The 19,346-nt window shown below is 42.8% G+C and overlaps 1 protein-coding gene across 1 annotated transcript in view; it reads left to right on the top strand.

The window, feature by feature from the left end:
- Positions 1 to 3,475: 3,475 nt before the first annotated feature.
- Positions 3,476 to 19,346, top strand: part of LOC310800269 (activity-dependent neuroprotective protein 2a-like) — a gene marked incomplete at its 3' end in the record, with an annotated part of 65,989 nt that continues 50,118 nt past the window's right edge. The window contains exons 1-4 of the mRNA XM_083662844.1: positions 3,476 to 3,578; positions 15,579 to 15,688; positions 17,464 to 17,556; positions 18,363 to 18,599. Of these exons, the coding sequence (XP_083518970.1) occupies positions 15,581 to 15,688; positions 17,464 to 17,556; positions 18,363 to 18,599 (438 nt within the window). The 5' untranslated portion in view covers positions 3,476 to 3,578; positions 15,579 to 15,580. The remainder of the gene's footprint in view (positions 3,579 to 15,578; positions 15,689 to 17,463; positions 17,557 to 18,362; positions 18,600 to 19,346) is intronic.

The following is a 19,346-nucleotide window of genomic DNA, read 5'->3' on the forward strand; positions in this document are numbered from 1 at the left end:
ACTCAACAACAGCAACTGATGTAGTATGAGCGCACAGTTGCACGATGGCGCCGAGGTGGGTGGGCGGTCTCTGTCTGTCAGTCAGTCATGATTTTGGGAGGCCATGGAGCCGGCGATTTCCATAACTGCAGCCATGGCACATCATCTCCAGGGATACTGTTATGATGTCAGATATCTAGGGCTAACATGGTCAAAGTTCCAAAGCTTGAGGTTAACATGTAGAAATGCTGCCTGTAAGTCAAAAGCCCTCACAGATATATATATATATATAATGTCTTAGACTGTTTTCAATAATGAAGACTACTTCACTAGTCAATGATTGTTTATCCATCCCATTCACTAATCCATGGTTCCTTTCCATTCATCTCTCTCTCCCCTGCAGCAACGCCCTCAGGTTACATCAGCCATTCATAAATATGCACGCCCTCTTTATCCCTGTCCAATCAATGTCTCCCACGCTTTCCCTCTCTTCGGCTGTTGCCAATCACCTAAATGAAGTTCTATTTAAGACTCTTGCAAGTTGTAACTCACCCTGTTTGTTCACCCATATAGCTGCTGTTCCTGCGTAGCTGCTGCTTCGCCCCTCCTCCTCCCCTGAACACCACCAATGTCATGACTCCAGTAGAACTCCCTATGGGGGTTCTCTATCCTATAAATCACTGACGTCCTCCTCTTGTCTCAGAGGAGCGTCATCATTCCATGGAGTCATTCGCCAAATCTAAGTGTTGTTTTATCATTAAAGTTTATTGTACTTTCCTTCTAGTCTCTCATGATTGAAATATATATACCATATATATATATATATATATATATATATATATATATATATATATATATATATATATATATATGTGTGTGTGTGTGTGTGTGTGTGTGTGTGTGTGTGTGTGTGTGTGTGCTCGTTCAGACCATAGGTCTGAACGATCGCTTGAGCAAGGCGTGAGCGTGGCTTCGGCGTGGCACGCGCACGGGTGGTGTGAACGGCTTCGCCTGTTAACAAGGACGCCTAAATGGAACTTGTGGGTTCAGCGTAGGTAGAGCGTAGGTAGAGCTTAGGTTGAGCGCTGCTTTGGCGTCCTGTGTGAACGGGGGCGAGTCGGCGCTGAGAGGAAAAGAGAAGGCTTCTTGTGTGAACGGTTAGGCGTACGTTTCAGCTTGTGCCTGCTTCAAGCTTCAGTTCTACTTACGTTCGGCGTCCTGTGTCTTAACAGATTTTTTATCTGTGAGAGAATGCACACATGAAGATAAAAAAATCATGGATTGAACAGTTTTGATCGTATTGTGTGTGGTGCGCTCCGATATTCCCAAACTTTACTGTTTTTATTGTTTTATAAGACCAAGCTTTTTAGCATTCTAGCCCTTCTACTCTGAACCCGTGTATCAAACAAAATTTCACTTTTTATACTTGGAACATTCTGCCTCTGCTCGTCTTTCTAAAGGGTAAAACTCAAGTGAACTCTTTGGGTGGAATTCCTAAGGTGGCATGGTTACACATGACTTGGTTTAGAATTCTGACCGAGTTTTTCCAATACAAAGCTTAACATTTGTAAAGCCCCAGGCCTCTCTAGCTTAGAAAAGAACATGGCTGGCAGAGGGGAGCTAGCAATAGAGCTGGCCTCCATTTTCAGCCACAGGGGCCCCCCGGGAGAATTGCCTGGAGTCCCTTAAACATTAGGGCCCTTCAAAGTAATTTTTCTGAATTGAAATTGTATGACTTTTACACAAATATCCATGTGACACAACACAGGGTTGTGTGCTAGGACCAAGGTGATTGAGAAGCGATTGAATTGACTCGAGTCCAGACATCACATTTACATTTGAGTAACATTGTGTTTGGCTTACATTACATAGAGCCTACCTACTACATACAAGCAGTTCATTAATTAGAAAGAAGTATCAAAACTCCAAAGGTTTGAAAGGTTCGATACATTACATGTATCAACTCGAATTATCAGATTCTGTGAAAATAATCGGTCTGCTCATCACACGATAAAAAAAAATAAAAAAAAATCAGACGGACAAGCCCGTCTTTTATTGTCACACGAACACTTCAACACATGCATGCGGCCACAAACACACACTCATGCTGACGGTGGCCGGTGAAATTTGTCCTCTGCATTTGACCCATCCAGGCTTGTCCTTTCCTCCAGGGGGCAGGCCAGGAGCAGTGGTCGTTTTTTCTTTCCAGCGCCGGGGGACCAACTTCAGATGTTGTCGTCACTGGTCGGATGACGATCTTCTGCATGTTTTTAGTGGGGGGTTATGTACGGAGGAACCCTCTGGGGAGCACGGGGAGAACATGCAAACTCCACACAGAAAGGCCCTTTCAACGAGATAGCCCACCTGGGCTATCTGAAGATATGGGGGTGTCACAACCACAGCGCCCACAGCGTCCCAGGCGAGAATCGAACTCAGGACCTTCTAGCTGTGAGGCGACAGCGGTACCGACTTTGCCCTATTCATACTACCACCATTCATATTTTTGTGCAGCTGGTTCGTAGCTGAAGCGCGATGTAAGCGGTCACTTTGGCTCTCTGTAATGACTGCATGCGGATATTGGTGGAAAAACCCAGGTGGAGTAGTGCTAGACTAGTGAGGGTTATAGTGCCTTTTATATTTTTATCGTGTTTTTAATTGTGTGTTTTTTATGGACTATGTAATAAAAGTTAATAATAAATATAGCCACAAGCGGCAATACCAGAGGTTCAAGCCTTTTGAATATCTGTCATATCTGTCAATTGGGCCAAATTTCAGGGATCGGCCCGGTGGTATCATGGATGGTTAGAAAAACAGGAAATGTGTTGGTTATATCGCCAAACTTTGGTAGATTGGTGTAATTTTTTGTTTTGTAGTAGTGGAGTTTTCTAGCCTATGTGCAAAATTTGGTTACTGTGGGCCTGAGGGTATCTGAGATATACACGGTTTTACGGAAGGAAAATAAGAATAAAGAAAGAAACAAACATAGCAAATACAATAGGGTTTCCAGCCCCCCCCCCCTAATAATAATAATAATAATAAAATAACACCAACAATAATAACATTAGAAGATAAGCTATAAGTAGCATAAAGTGAAGTAGGCTACAAGTACCTCAAATGTGTAGGCTACTTAAGTACAGCATTTGAGTAAATGTACTTGTGTTCATTCAACAGGTGAGCTGCCTCCATGCCTCCCTCATCCAACCTGGGATGATTCCATCACCCTCTCATCAGCCATGTCACTCTTCCTCTGTATCCACGGCAACTGGCCTCTGATTGGCCAGTCCTAACCATGCATTATGTTCAGCATTCTGACGTCACTTCCCCACTTCCTGTCCGCCATGTTGGATTGAAAGAGAGCGAGTTGTGTGTGTGGATGCTGCTGTGAACAAACCAAATCAACAGCCAAAGTGTGTGTGTTTGTTGAGTTTGTGTAGGTCAGTAGGTCCTCGTTAACTGCCCTCCTCTTTAGATCAGACTGGAACAGGTTTCATGCGCGCGCCTCGGTGACGCGGGACTCGTTCTGCTCGCACCGGATTGGTGAAAGAGGGACGCACGAGCACGCAGACAGAACGCCGCTCTCCACACAAACACACAATCAGGTATACACACGCATGCACACGCACACACACACGCGTACACGCACGCACACGCACACACACACACACACACACACACACACAATAGTAACTTAGCGAGCACCTAGCTAAACTTATGCTAAGCAACTAATAACACTGCACTAGTTGTTAGCTAATGTGTCCCCCCTCCTTGGTTCACCAACTCATAGCGTTAGCGTTATATCTAATATCATTAGTTAACTAACCGTTACAGTATTCTAGTGTTAAATCTCTGGCGACGCGCCCGGTTAGCTAGTGTAGCCTAGCCGCGTCATAGCCATATTTTTACAGTCTATGGTCATAGCCCAGACTTTCACCTTCAGCGGTTAACGGGTTAACGTTCATGGTAACGTTAGATGTAACTAAAGTTACAACTTTCAGGCAGGCAGTGACGTTAATTCACTCGGCAGGGATTGAACGGGGTGTAACCAGTCATTTTAGTAGCGTTAAATAAAAACAATGCTATCCAGTCAATGACTGCAGCAAACAACATACACACACAACTGGTATTTACTGTCAGGGACATAATGTGAGTGTGTGAATGTCTGTTGTGACCTGTGTAGTCCTACTGTAGGTTTCTGTTGATCAGTGTTGTGACCTGTGTAGTCCTACTGTAGGTTTCTGTTGATCTGTGTTGTGACCTGTGTAGTCCTACTGTAGGTTTCTGTTGATAGTGTTGTGAGCTGTGTAGTCCTACTGTAGGTTCTGTTGATCTGTGTTGTGACCTGTGTAGTCCTACTGTAGGTTCTGTTGATAGTGTTGTGAGCTGTGTAGTCCTACTGTAGGTTCTGTTGATAGTGTTGTGACCTGTGTAGTTCTACTGTAGGTTCTGTTGATAGTGTTGTGACCTGTGTAGTTCTACTGTAGGTTCTGATGATCTGTGTTGTGACCTGTGTAGTTCTACTGTAGGTTCTGTTGATCTGTGTTGTGACCTGTGTAGTCCTACTGTAGGTTCTGTTGATAGTGTTGTGAGCTGTGTAGTCCTACTGTAGGTTCTGTTGATAGTGTTGTGACCTGTGTAGTTCTACTGTAGGTTCTGTTGATAGTGTTGTGACCTGTGTAGTCCTACTGTAGGTTTCTGTTGATCTGTGTTGTGACCTGTGTAGTCCTACTGTAGGTTTCTGTTGATCAGTGTTGTGACCTGTGTAGTCCTACTGTAGGTTTCTGTTGATCTGTGTTGTGACCTGTGTAGTCCTACTGTAGATTCTGTTGATAGTGTTGTGACCTGTGTAGTTCTACTGTAGGTTCTGTTGATCTGTGTTGTGACCTGTGTAGTCCTACTGTAGATTCTGTTGATAGTGTTGTGACCTGTGTAGTCCTACTGTAGATTCTGTTGATAGTGTTGTGACCTGTGTATTCCTACTGTAGGTTTCTGTTGATAGTGTTGTGACCTGTGTAGTTCTACTGTAGGTTTCTGTTGATAGTGTTGTGACCTGTGTAGTTCTACTGTAGGTTCTGATGATCTGTGTTGTGACCTGTGTAGTCCTACTGTAGGTTCTGTTGATAGTGTTGTGACCTGTGTAGTCCTACTGTAGGTTTCTGTTGATAGTGTTGTGACCTGTGTAGTCCTACTGTAGGTTCTGTTGATAGTGTTGTGACCTGTGTAGTCCTACTGTAGGTTTCTGTTGATAGTGTTGTGACCTGTGTAGTCCTACTGTAGGTTCTGTTGATAGTGTTGTGACCTGTGTAGTTCTACTGTAGGTTATGTTGATCTGTGTTGTGACCTGTGTAGTCCTACTGTAGGTTCTGTTGATAGTGTTGTGACCTGTGTAGTCCTACTGTAGGTTTCTGTTGATCTGTGTTGTGACCTGTGTAGTTCTACTGTAGGTTCTGTTGATCTGTGTTGTGACCTGTGTAGTCCTACTGTAGATTCTGTTGATAGTGTTGTGACCTGTGTAGTTCTACTGTAGGTTCTGTTGATAGTGTTGTGACCTGTGTAGTTCTACTGTAGGTTCTGTTGATAGTGTTGTGACCTGTGTAGTCCTACTGTAGATTATGTTGATAGTGTTGTGACCTGTGTAGTTCTACTGTAGGTTCTGTTGATAGTGTTGTGACCTGTGTAGTTCTACTGTAGGTTCTGTTGATAGTGTTGTGAGCTGTGTAGTCCTACTGTAGATTCTGTTGATAGTGTTGTGACCTGTGTAGTCCTACTGTAGATTCTGTTGATAGTGTTGTGACCTGTGTAGTTCTACTGTAGGTTCTGTTGATCTGTGTTGTGACCTGTGTAGTCCTACTGTAGGTTCTGTTGATAGTGTTGTGACCTGTGTAGTCCTACTGTAGATTCTGTTGATAGTGTTGTGACCTGTGTAGTACTACTGTAGATTCTGTTGATAGTGTTGTGAGTGACCTGTGTATTCCTACTGTAGGTTTCTGTTGATAGTGTTGTGACCTGTGTAGTCCTACTGTAGGTTTCTGTTGATAGTGTTGTGACCTGTGTAGTTCTACTGTAGGTTCTGTTGATAGTGTTGTGAGCTGTGTAGTCCTACTGTAGATTCTGTTGATAGTGTTGTGACCTGTGTAGTTCTACTGTAGGTTTCTGTTGATAGTGTTGTGACCTGTGTAGTTCTACTGTAGATTCTGTTGATAGTGTTGTGACCTGTGTAGTCCTACTGTAGATTCTGTTGATAGTGTTGTGACCTGTGTAGTACTACTGTAGATTCTGTTGATAGTGTTGTGAGTGACCTGTGTATTCCTACTGTAGGTTTCTGTTGATAGTGTTGTGACCTGTGTAGTCCTACTGTAGGTTCTGTTGATAGTGTTGTGACCTGTGTAGTTCTACTGTAGGTTTCTGTTGATAGTGTTGTGACCTGTGTAGTTCTACTGTAGGTTTCTGTTGATAGTGTTGTGACCTGTGTAGTCCTACTGTAGGTTTCTGTTGATCTGTGTTGTGACCTGTGTAGTCCTACTGTAGGTTCTGTTGATCTGTGTTGTGACCTGTGTAGTCCTACTGTAGATTCTGTTGATAGTGTTGTGACCTGTGTAGTTCTACTGTAGGTTCTGTTGATAGTGTTGTGACCTGTGTAGTTCTACTGTAGGTTCTGTTGATAGTGTTGTGACCTGTGTAGTCCTACTGTAGGTTTCTGTTGATCTGTGTTGTGACCTGTGTAGTCCTACTGTAGGTTTCTGTTGATCTGTGTTGTGACCTGTGTAGTCCTACTGTAGGTTCTGTTGATAGTGTTGTGACCTGTGTAGTCCTACTGTAGGTTTCTGTTGATAGTGTTGTGACCTGTGTAGTTCTACTGTAGGTTTCTGTTGATAGTGTTGTGACCTGTGTAGTTCTACTGTAGGTTCTGTTGATCTGTGTTGTGACCTGTGTAGTCCTACTGTAGGTTTCTGTTGATCTGTGTTGTGACCTGTGTAGTCCTACTGTAGGTTCTGTTGATCTGTGTTGTGACATGTGTAGTTCTACTGTAGGTTCTGTTGATAGTGTTGTGACCTGTGTAGTCCTACTGTAGGTTCTGTTGATAGTGTTGTGACCTGTGTAGTTCTACTGTAGGTTCTGTTGATAATGTTGTGACCTGTGTAGTCCTACTGTAGGTTTATGTTGATAGTGTTGTGACCTGTGTAGTCCTACTGTAGGTTTTGTTGATAGTGTTGTGACCTGTGTAGGTCTACTGTAGGTTCTGTTGATAGTGTTGTGACCTGTGTAGTCCTACTGTAGGTTCTGTTGATCTGTGTTGTGACCTGTGTAGTTCTACTGTAGGTTCTGTTGATCTGTGTTGTGACCTGTGTAGTCCTACTGTAGGTTCTGTTGATAGTGTTGTGACCTGTGTAGTCCTACTGTAGGTTATGTTGATAGTGTTGTGACCTGTGTAGTCCTACTGTAGGTTTCTGTTGATAGTGTTGTGACCTGTGTAGTTCTACTGTAGGTTCTGTTGATAGTGTTGTGACCTGTGTAGTCCTACTGTAGGTTCTGTTGATCTGTGTTGTGACCTGTGTAGTTCTACTGTAGGTTCTGTTGATAGTAGGGGTGGGGGAAAAAATCGATTCACCTAAGTATCGCGATTTTTAATGTCACGATTTTTTGGATCGATCTTTTATTCCAGAATCGATAATCGCAAAAAAAAAAAAAAAAAAATTTTTTTTTTTTTTTTTTTTTTTTTGTGCTTGCAGTCAGGCCACTCACTGAACAGCAGGCCAGGCGCCGCCTACTGGTTTACTAGTGGTTTTATTACTTTATTAGTTAGTCTGAAGTAATAATTACACTTCAGGGTTAAAGTGGGTGCATCTCATTGTAAAATTGGACTTCAAACGGCCCAAATCTGGCTTCAAACGGCCCAAATTTCACGCGCGTTGGCCCATATCGGCCTGGCCTGCTTGGTATCTAATGCCCGGCCTGAATTATGATCCCAGTCCGCCCCTGTTTTTAACTATATCGCCCAGCCCTACTCATGATATATAATATACAGTCTCTAGTGTATGATTCAACTTTTCCCATGTTCTAATCTAGTGTAAAAAAGCAAACAAACTGAAAAAATAAAAGAAAAAAATAAACAAAAATCGCAATAAATCGTAATATCGAATCGCAATAATCGTAGAATCGCAATACTTAACACATTGAGTGCCAAGGACGTCTGTGCACGTCCTAAAAAAAAGTAACGAGGAGTGCCAAGGACGTCTGTGGACGTCCTAAAATCATAATTCATATTATTCCATAATTCTGCTGTTTAAGGTCATACCTAGCCAGTGAGCATGAATCCCTTCAAGGGATCACACGGCGCCACCTTAAACATCGTCACGGAAGCTGCGCCACCCACCTCAGATCCTTTACTTTGTGCAGGAGAAAGCGGAGAAAGCCGTGATCAAAGAGGAAACCGATGCATGCTTCAGCCAGAGCCGTATATATTGCTCTGTCTGCAGTGGAGAGTGGGCTCGGCTGCATCCGCGCTCACAACTGAGCTCATATGCTTCTATCTATCTCCACACGATTTCCTGCCAGAAAGCCAGCATCCGAAGCCGAACGGCCAAGCCTTTTCGTTCAGTCGCGTTTGCCAGCGCGCATCATTTCCTTGATGGGCGCTGGGATCCGTCCGGGGCAAAAACGGAGTCGAGAAAACAAACTCTGTGCGTGTGGGAGGAGCCCGCAGCTCAGAGGTGGAGAGGGGGGGGGGGAGGGGGGGGGGGGGGGTGCAGGCTGCACAGAAACCACACTACGCCACCACATCAGAAAACACCAGCCAGAGTCAGTGAATGTGCTCGAAATTAGAGTGCAAAAGGTATTCATAAAAGTGACTATATCTTGGAAAGTAAAAAAAAACGACAGAAAACCCTTGAAAGTGCACTTTTTTCAGAGGGTGTCATTTCATAATGGAACTGTCTAGAAACAAAATTTCTTCTTTGGAAGAAGCAGGAGTGTTCAATGTTTAATTAAAGTCCAGCCCCGTCAATATAGCCATAATAGAAAAAATTCTATAGCTGTTTTCAACTGAATGGAAGTGAATCTGGCACAGGCTGCAGACAATTTTACTGAAGCGCTGTGGCACTCAATGTGTTAAGAATCGCAATATAAATCGAATCGGCACCCAAGAATCGTGATAGTATCGAATCGGGAGATAAGTGAATCGCCACAGCCCTAGTTGATAGTGTTGTGACCTGTGTAGTCCTACTGTAGATTATGTTGATAGTGTTGTGACCTGTGTAGTTCTACTGTAGGTTCTGTTGATAGTGTTGTGACCTGTGTAGTTCTACTGTAGGTTCTGTTGATAGTGTTGTGAGCTGTGTAGTCCTACTGTAGATTCTGTTGATAGTGTTGTGACCTGTGTAGTCCTACTGTAGATTCTGTTGATAGTGTTGTGACCTGTGTAGTTCTACTGTAGGTTCTGTTGATCTGTGTTGTGACCTGTGTAGTCCTACTGTAGGTTCTGTTGATAGTGTTGTGACCTGTGTAGTCCTACTGTAGATTCTGTTGATAGTGTTGTGACCTGTGTAGTACTACTGTAGATTCTGTTGATAGTGTTGTGAGTGACCTGTGTATTCCTACTGTAGGTTTCTGTTGATAGTGTTGTGACCTGTGTAGTCCTACTGTAGGTTTCTGTTGATAGTGTTGTGACCTGTGTAGTTCTACTGTAGGTTCTGTTGATAGTGTTGTGAGCTGTGTAGTCCTACTGTAGATTCTGTTGATAGTGTTGTGACCTGTGTAGTTCTACTGTAGGTTTCTGTTGATAGTGTTGTGACCTGTGTAGTTCTACTGTAGATTCTGTTGATAGTGTTGTGACCTGTGTAGTCCTACTGTAGATTCTGTTGATAGTGTTGTGACCTGTGTAGTACTACTGTAGATTCTGTTGATAGTGTTGTGAGTGACCTGTGTATTCCTACTGTAGGTTTCTGTTGATAGTGTTGTGACCTGTGTAGTCCTACTGTAGGTTCTGTTGATAGTGTTGTGACCTGTGTAGTTCTACTGTAGGTTTCTGTTGATAGTGTTGTGACCTGTGTAGTTCTACTGTAGGTTTCTGTTGATAGTGTTGTGACCTGTGTAGTCCTACTGTAGGTTTCTGTTGATCTGTGTTGTGACCTGTGTAGTCCTACTGTAGGTTCTGTTGATCTGTGTTGTGACCTGTGTAGTCCTACTGTAGATTCTGTTGATAGTGTTGTGACCTGTGTAGTTCTACTGTAGGTTCTGTTGATAGTGTTGTGACCTGTGTAGTTCTACTGTAGGTTCTGTTGATAGTGTTGTGACCTGTGTAGTCCTACTGTAGGTTTCTGTTGATCTGTGTTGTGACCTGTGTAGTCCTACTGTAGGTTTCTGTTGATCTGTGTTGTGACCTGTGTAGTCCTACTGTAGGTTCTGTTGATAGTGTTGTGACCTGTGTAGTCCTACTGTAGGTTTCTGTTGATAGTGTTGTGACCTGTGTAGTTCTACTGTAGGTTTCTGTTGATAGTGTTGTGACCTGTGTAGTTCTACTGTAGGTTCTGTTGATCTGTGTTGTGACCTGTGTAGTCCTACTGTAGGTTTCTGTTGATCTGTGTTGTGACCTGTGTAGTCCTACTGTAGGTTCTGTTGATCTGTGTTGTGACATGTGTAGTTCTACTGTAGGTTCTGTTGATAGTGTTGTGACCTGTGTAGTCCTACTGTAGGTTCTGTTGATAGTGTTGTGACCTGTGTAGTTCTACTGTAGGTTCTGTTGATAATGTTGTGACCTGTGTAGTCCTACTGTAGGTTTATGTTGATAGTGTTGTGACCTGTGTAGTCCTACTGTAGGTTTTGTTGATAGTGTTGTGACCTGTGTAGGTCTACTGTAGGTTCTGTTGATAGTGTTGTGACCTGTGTAGTCCTACTGTAGGTTCTGTTGATCTGTGTTGTGACCTGTGTAGTTCTACTGTAGGTTCTGTTGATCTGTGTTGTGACCTGTGTAGTCCTACTGTAGGTTCTGTTGATAGTGTTGTGACCTGTGTAGTCCTACTGTAGGTTATGTTGATAGTGTTGTGACCTGTGTAGTCCTACTGTAGGTTTCTGTTGATAGTGTTGTGACCTGTGTAGTTCTACTGTAGGTTCTGTTGATAGTGTTGTGACCTGTGTAGTCCTACTGTAGGTTCTGTTGATCTGTGTTGTGACCTGTGTAGTTCTACTGTAGGTTCTGTTGATAGTAGGGGTGGGGGAAAAAATCGATTCACCTAAGTATCGCGATTTTTAATGTCACGATTTTTTGGATCGATCTTTTATTCCAGAATCGATAATCGCAAAAAAAAAAAAAAAAAATTTTTTTTTTTTTTTTTTTTTTTTTTGTGCTTGCAGTCAGGCCACTCACTGAACAGCAGGCCAGGCGCCGCCTACTGGTTTACTAGTGGTTTTATTACTTTATTAGTTAGTCTGAAGTAATAATTACACTTCAGGGTTAAAGTGGGTGCATCTCATTGTAAAATTGGACTTCAAACGGCCCAAATCTGGCTTCAAACGGCCCAAATTTCACGCGCGTTGGCCCATATCGGCCTGGCCTGCTTGGTATCTAATGCCCGGCCTGAATTATGATCCCAGTCCGCCCCTGTTTTTAACTATATCGCCCAGCCCTACTCATGATATATAATATACAGTCTCTAGTGTATGATTCAACTTTTCCCATGTTCTAATCTAGTGTAAAAAAGCAAACAAACTGAAAAAATAAAAGAAAAAAATAAACAAAAATCGCAATAAATCGTAATATCGAATCGCAATAATCGTAGAATCGCAATACTTAACACATTGAGTGCCAAGGACGTCTGTGCACGTCCTAAAAAAAAGTAACGAGGAGTGCCAAGGACGTCTGTGGACGTCCTAAAATCATAATTCATATTATTCCATAATTCTGCTGTTTAAGGTCATACCTAGCCAGTGAGCATGAATCCCTTCAAGGGATCACACGGCGCCACCTTAAACATCGTCACGGAAGCTGCGCCACCCACCTCAGATCCTTTACTTTGTGCAGGAGAAAGCGGAGAAAGCCGTGATCAAAGAGGAAACCGATGCATGCTTCAGCCAGAGCCGTATATATTGCTCTGTCTGCAGTGGAGAGTGGGCTCGGCTGCATCCGCGCTCACAACTGAGCTCATATGCTTCTATCTATCTCCACACGATTTCCTGCCAGAAAGCCAGCATCCGAAGCCGAACGGCCAAGCCTTTTCGTTCAGTCGCGTTTGCCAGCGCGCATCATTTCCTTGATGGGCGCTGGGATCCGTCCGGGGCAAAAACGGAGTCGAGAAAACAAACTCTGTGCGTGTGGGAGGAGCCCGCAGCTCAGAGGTGGAGAGGGAGGGGGGGGGGGGGGGAGGGGGGGGGGGGGGGTGCAGGCTGCACAGAAACCACACTACGCCACCACATCAGAAAACACCAGCCAGAGTCAGTGAATGTGCTCGAAATTAGAGTGCAAAAGGTATTCATAAAAGTGACTATATCTTGGAAAGTAAAAAAAAACGACAGAAAACCCTTGAAAGTGCACTTTTTTCAGAGGGTGTCATTTCATAATGGAACTGTCTAGAAACAAAATTTCTTCTTTGGAAGAAGCAGGAGTGTTCAATGTTTAATTAAAGTCCAGCCCCGTCAATATAGCCATAATAGAAAAAATTCTATAGCTGTTTTCAACTGAATGGAAGTGAATCTGGCACAGGCTGCAGACAATTTTACTGAAGCGCTGTGGCACTCAATGTGTTAAGAATCGCAATATAAATCGAATCGGCACCCAAGAATCGTGATAGTATCGAATCGGGAGATAAGTGAATCGCCACAGCCCTAGTTGATAGTGTTGTGACCTGTGTAGTTCTACTGTAGGTTTCTGTTGATAGTGTTGTGACCTGTGTAGTTCTACTGTAGGTTCTGTTGATAGTGTTGTGACCTGTGTAGTCCTACTGTAGGTTTCTGTTGATAGTGTTGTGACCTGTGTAGTTCTACTGTAGGTTCTGTTGATAGTGTTGTGAGCTGTGTAGTTCTACTGTAGGTTCTGTTGATCAGTGTTGTGACCTGTGTAGTCCTACTGTAGTTTCTGTTGATCTGTGTTGTGACTTGACTGAGTGGATCGACTTGGTGTCATCAGCAGAGTTTGATAGTTTTTGTTTCTTTTAATCAGACAAATGTGTAGTAGATGTGTTTTTACCCTGACAGTTTCGACTGACAACTGCAGTCTTCCTCAGAAGCGTCAAATGACAGATCTGTCAGGCCGGCCACACCTGCTCAAAACACCTGTTGACACGTCACAGCTGTCATTTGACGCTTCTGAGGAAGACTGCAGTTGTCAGTCGAAACTGTCAAGGTAAAAACACATCTACTACACATCTGTCTGATTAAAAGAAACACAAACTATCATTTGAACTAAGAAGACATAATGAACCTGATTGAGTTATCAGCAGTTTGTGCTTCTGAAAGAACACAAACTATAAAGTCCACCTCTGTGTGGATCTGACCCTCCTCTATCAATAGCCGCTTTCACACTGGCCTTGAAAGTGGTAAAATGTTACGGAATATGTAATAAATCCGCGTCTCCGATGGCAAAGTGATGAAAGTGGAGTCGTGGATAATTGTGTTACGCCTTTCGTTCCGCCAGTGGAGGTAGTCACAGCGCCAGATCAGCCTCCACTCCGCCTCCACCTGAATGGTCAGCTCATTCATTAAAAAAAAACTACAGGGGAAACCACCTCACACAGCAAGAAAGGCATAAGTGAAAAAAAGTAGCCTATACAATCATGACTGCAACAGGGGCGCCAGGAGGAATGCTCCGTGCCTACACTATGAGTACGTAGGTTAGGCTATTCATGCTCAAACGATGTTGACATTAGTAGGCGAAATGTATGTATATAATAATAATAAGCTTCAGAGGACGTCTCTTCTGTGGTGAGTGGGTCTGAGGATATTCCCTCTGTTCGTCTCTCCTCAAAACAATCCCAATTGGGGAAACCAGCTCCAGAACTGCAATCTGTCTAGCCTGTTGTGCGTTCCCTTACAAAAACTACTAACGTTATAGTATTCATGTGCATTTATAGCCTACTCCCCCGACGAAGAGTAACGTTATGCAGACCGCAGCTGTTTGACATGCGGGCGCTTTCAGAACGGACGCTAATTAGGCTACTTCATGGGAATAATTTGCTTTACAAAAAACTGGAACCAAAAGATAAGAATGAGCCTTGTACCTAATGCATGATGGTGCCTCTGTGATCCATAAAGTGGATCAGATGAATATTGAAAGCCTTGTTACCGTGCTGCATGTGGACAACACTTTCTGCATTGTGGGCATATTAAGGTGAGCTCTCAATCAGACTCGTATTTTATCCTTTGATGTTCTTAACGACCAGCTGCAGGTTGAGAGCTGCTGGCGTACAACATCGACCATGTTTGGTTGTTGAATTAATTAGTTCATCATACAGTAGCCTAGGCTACACTAACCTATGAAAATATGAATTTATGCTACTAGGAGGAGCTGGGTGGAAACTAGGGATGTTCATCAATTATCGAAAATCGATAATCGATCGTTAAGGATTGGAATCGATCCTGTGGCATTTGGATCGATTTTTTAATTATTTAAAAAAAAAAAAAAAAATTTTTTTTTTTTTTTTTTGGACTAGGTTTGGGTGGAATTCGTTACTCCTCGCCCCACTCCATTGCACAGCCGACTAACGTGAGGTGGAGCTTCATATAGTCTCTAGTTTTCTGGCTGGGCACGGGCCTTTGTGCCAACAAAACTGTTTTAAACATGGGAAATTCACACCGGCATGCGCCGGGGACAGCAGAGTTGGAGACGAGACACATTGAAATAAAGAGTTCATTGAGGAGAACACGTTGTCTTTCGTATTTTCTGCCATAGGCATTCATTTTGTAAAAAAAAAAAAAAAAAAATTGAAAATATTGAAAATTTTCTAAGTATTAATAAAATCGATGATCGATAATTGATCGTTAATTTTCACCGATTATCGATTTTGGAAAATTTTCAAAATGAACATCCCTAGTGGGAACGCCTCCTTGCGGGCCTTCTGAACGGCAATATTGCACGATCTATGTGTGAAAGTGGCTGATGACTCTCAATTAGCCTCTGTCAAAAGAGTTAGTATTATACAACACATCATCATTATACTATTTTGACGCTACTATTTCAATCACAGACCAGAGACTGTGTGGATGAAATAATTCGCCCTACGGACAGTGTTCTATCTGGGATTCAGTACTTGGAGTAACATGCACAAGGTGATGACCTCTGACCCTGTTGAGGTTTGTCCCTGTAAACGGAGCACAAAATCACAACCAGACAAATGCTGGTAAAATATGCAAGTGGCTGGTAGATTTGCTTCACTCATCAGCAAAAAGCCAAAAACAAAACAAAAACAATTGTAATCTATTGAGTGGCTGGTAAAATTGTAATTCACTAGCGATTTGGCCGTTGGACAAAAAAGTTAATTTTGCACCGTGCCTGTAAATATGCCATGTTGATCTCTTACCTACTGTATGTCCTTGTAGAAATGTTTACCTTTGGCCTCTGAACTTGTAGAGAAGGGACCAGTTTGAACTCTAATTCTCGACCTTTAACCCTGTAGATATGTACCAGGCTCCGGTCCAGAAGCTGGAGAGGATCAGAACCTCGAGGAAGAGAGTCAAAGAGATCCTGACTGACATAGGACTCGACTCCTGCAAGGACCTACTGAAGGTAATATTACTATAGTTAATAAAAGTTATAACTATAGTAGTTCATGTCAGCAGTGTTTAGGTTAGTTGTTGGGGAATCACAAAGTAACTCACGATGCATTGCCCACAATAACGATGGTATCACACGATCAGTGTTGGGGGTAACTCATTACAAAGGTAACATATTACATGTAATATATTACTTTTAGCAGTAACTCAGTAATATAACTTATTACTTATAGGATTTCAGTAATATTATACCAGTTACTTTGTCAAGTAACTCAAGTTACACATTTAGTTACATTTGATTAAATCAAAGCACATATCTAAAAAAGATACAATCATTTCCTAATCAAACTGTGTGTTTTTATGCAAATAACCACTATAGATGACAATAACAACGGAAAAGAATAACATTTAGAATTTTGGATTGTTTACACTGACTTCAAGGCGGTTGAAATAATTGTTTGGGATGGTTCCGGGGCAGCAATGTCATCCTGCTGCTGCTGTTGTTTTGGTAAAAGTAATGCAAAAGTAGTGTAATAAGTAACGAGTTACTCTACACAGTAAGTAATATTGTAAAGTAACGTATTACATTCAAATGAAAGTAACTAGTAATATGTAGTATATTACATTTTGAAAGTAACTTGCCCAACACTGCACACGATACAGCAATTGTGCGATCCTCGATACATTCATCAATTCATCTAGGATACATCATGATACCTGAGTAACTGAAGAAGAACAAATACCCATCAAAAGGCAAAAAGCTGGATTTATGTATTTATTCACTGCATTGTCGTGTCAGCTTCACAGAAGTTGACAACTGAGAGAACAATGTACAACAAAGTGCATAGGGTCCGTCCAGGAAGTATAATTAATTTGCAGGTGTCCACGTTGTATAATGATAAATATGAGGTATTTCCTAATTTCATTGGGGGGGGGGGGGGTGATCCGGGAGATGATCCGGGGGTCTGGTGACCACAGGGGTCTTTGAGTGGTTTCGAAGGGGTTCCCAACAAATTGATGGGTAAATGATTCATTTACAAGAGGCCAACAATGTAGAAGAATGGCTACTTTGATTATAGTTTCAATGTTACTTCTATACCTACAGAGAAGCAGGTCTTGGGCCAGTCACAAGTCACAAGTCACAACACTGAGTCACCTCCATCACCTTTTTCATCCAAAACAATAAGTCCATCTAATGTTCTGTCCCTCTCTCTCTCTCTCTCTCTCTCCCTCTCCCTCTCGCTCGCTCTCTCTCTCTCTCTCTCTTTCCCTCTCCCTCTCGCTCTCTCTCTCTCTCTCTCTCTCTCTCTCTCTCTCTCGCTCGCTCGCTGTCTCTCTCTCTCTCTCGCTCGCTCTCTCTCTCTCTCTCTCTCGCTCGCTCTCTCTCTCTCTCTCTCTCTCTCTCTCTCTCTCTCTCTCTGTCTCTCTCTCTCTCTCTCTCTCTCTCTCTCTCTCTCTCTCTCTCTCTCTCTCTCGCTCTCTCGTAGGGTATACTTACTCTACGTATTTGCTTACTTAGACGTACTCCACTATTTTGCTTCTATCGCATTTAATACTGTTTATTCCATGCTACGTTGTGTTCCTTCTTCTTATTCTGCTTATTTTACTATCGCATTACTACTGTGTATTTTATTTTATGCTATGTGTGTTATGTGAACGAGCAACTGTAACTTGTCCCAATTTCCCCCCGGGGATCATTAAAGTCTTTCTGATTCTGATTCTGATTCTCTCTCTCTCTCTCCCTCTCTCCCCCCCCCCCCCCTCTCTCTCTCTCTCTCTCTGTGTTAGGAGCTGGAGGGGTTTGATGCTGGTCAGGACTGTTTTGACAGCACAGACTGGGAAGACTTAGCAGAGTGTGAGACGTCACCGAGGAGGAAGAAGGTAAGCACAATGTGCGGTTGGGGAGTGGGAGGATCCTATCATTTCTGTGTGTACTAGTATGCACGGGTCGCTCCTAAACCCACGGGCTCCTGCAGGTTTATCCACAGGTCGCTCCTAAACCCACGGGCTCCTGCAGGTTTATCCACAGGTCGGGGCTCCTAAACCCACGGGCTCCTGCAGGTTTATCCACAGGTCGGGGCGGGTTTGGGTCGACTGAAGATGATATTGAGAACAGGTCAGATGGGTGCGAGTCAAATGGGCTACACACAGTACAATGTAATTATAGACTAAATTCAAATGAAATTTAGATTTAATTCACAGAATAAACTTCTCCAATCTCCAGCTGGTTTATTCTCCACCTGACCATCTAGATCAGGGGTGGGCAACTATTTTTCATAAGGGGTCACATGAGAAACCCAGATTGTTGCTGGGGGCCGAACAAATATCGTCATGCTGTAACCCATGGATGGGCAACTTTGATGATAGAGAGGGCCACAAAAAAATGTCCTCGCTACCAGATTTTACCAGAGATGTAGTCGATTGACAAAACTAAACCATAATGTTTCAGTTTCAGGGCAAACTGTGACTTTCTTTACATGCATAGTTATCTTTTAAATTGACAAAATTTAACATGTGTACCCCATGGCACAATTCAAACAGGATAAAAAAAGTAACGCCTCCCGCCGTTCACCACCATTCATATTCCTTCAGATGCTGGTGCCCAGAGAAAGGTAGGAAGTGACGTTCACTTTTGCTCTCTATTGTAACTTTAACTTGATCATCTTCTTCTCCCCCTCTTGCCGTAGTGGTGCTACCGTAGCGAGAGCTTCTGCTGCCCCCTCTGTTGGTTCTCCCATCGCTCCTGGTTCACGTTCAAGAGCCACGTCCTGCGCTGCCATGATGAGGAGCAGGACCTGGCCTCGCTGTCTCCCTGCTCCCGCTGCTCCTACATCTCCAGACCTGCCCTCTTACAGACACACACCAAGCTGTTCCACTCCCAGACACAGGGGGGTGCTAACAGCAAAACTCCAGTGTCCTCTAAGGTTGGTTGATTATTATTATTATTATTTTTATATACGCATATATTTTTATATATTTTTCAAAACAATCCACAAACGTATATTACATATACATATATTATTGACATTCAATATTACGTGGTTACCAGCTGCATAAAGTGCTTGATCAAGAGAGGCTAGAAACTAACTTCATCAAGAGAGGCTAGAAACTAACTTCATCAAGAGAGGCTAGAAACTAACTTCATCAAGATAGGCTAGAAACTAACTTCATCAAGAGAGGCTAGAAACTAACTTCATCAAGATAGGCTAGAAACTAACTTCACCAAGATAGGCTAGAAACTAACTTCATCAAGAGAGGCTAGAAACTAACTTCATCAAGAGAGGCTAGAAACTAACTTCATCAAGAGAGGCTAGAAACTAACTTCATCAAGATAGACTAGAAACTAACTTCACCAAGAGAGGCTAGAAACTAACTTCATCAAGAGAGGCTAGAAACTAACTTCATCAAGAGAGGCTAGAAACTAACTTCATCAAGAGAGGCTAGAAACTAACTTCATCAAGATAGACTAGAAACTAACTTCATCAAGAGAGGCTAGAAACTAACTTCATCAAGATAGACTAGAAACTAACTTCACCAAGATAGGCTAGAAACTAACTTCATCAAGATAGGCTAGAAACTAACTTCACCAAGAGAGGCTAGAAACTAACTTCACCAAGAGAGGCTAGAAACTAACTTCACCAAGATAGGCTAGAAACTAACTTCACCAAGAG

Source organism: Poromitra crassiceps (genome assembly GCF_964638095.1).
Source record: "Poromitra crassiceps genome assembly, chromosome: 29".
Lineage (NCBI taxonomy): Eukaryota > Metazoa > Chordata > Actinopteri > Beryciformes > Melamphaidae > Poromitra > Poromitra crassiceps.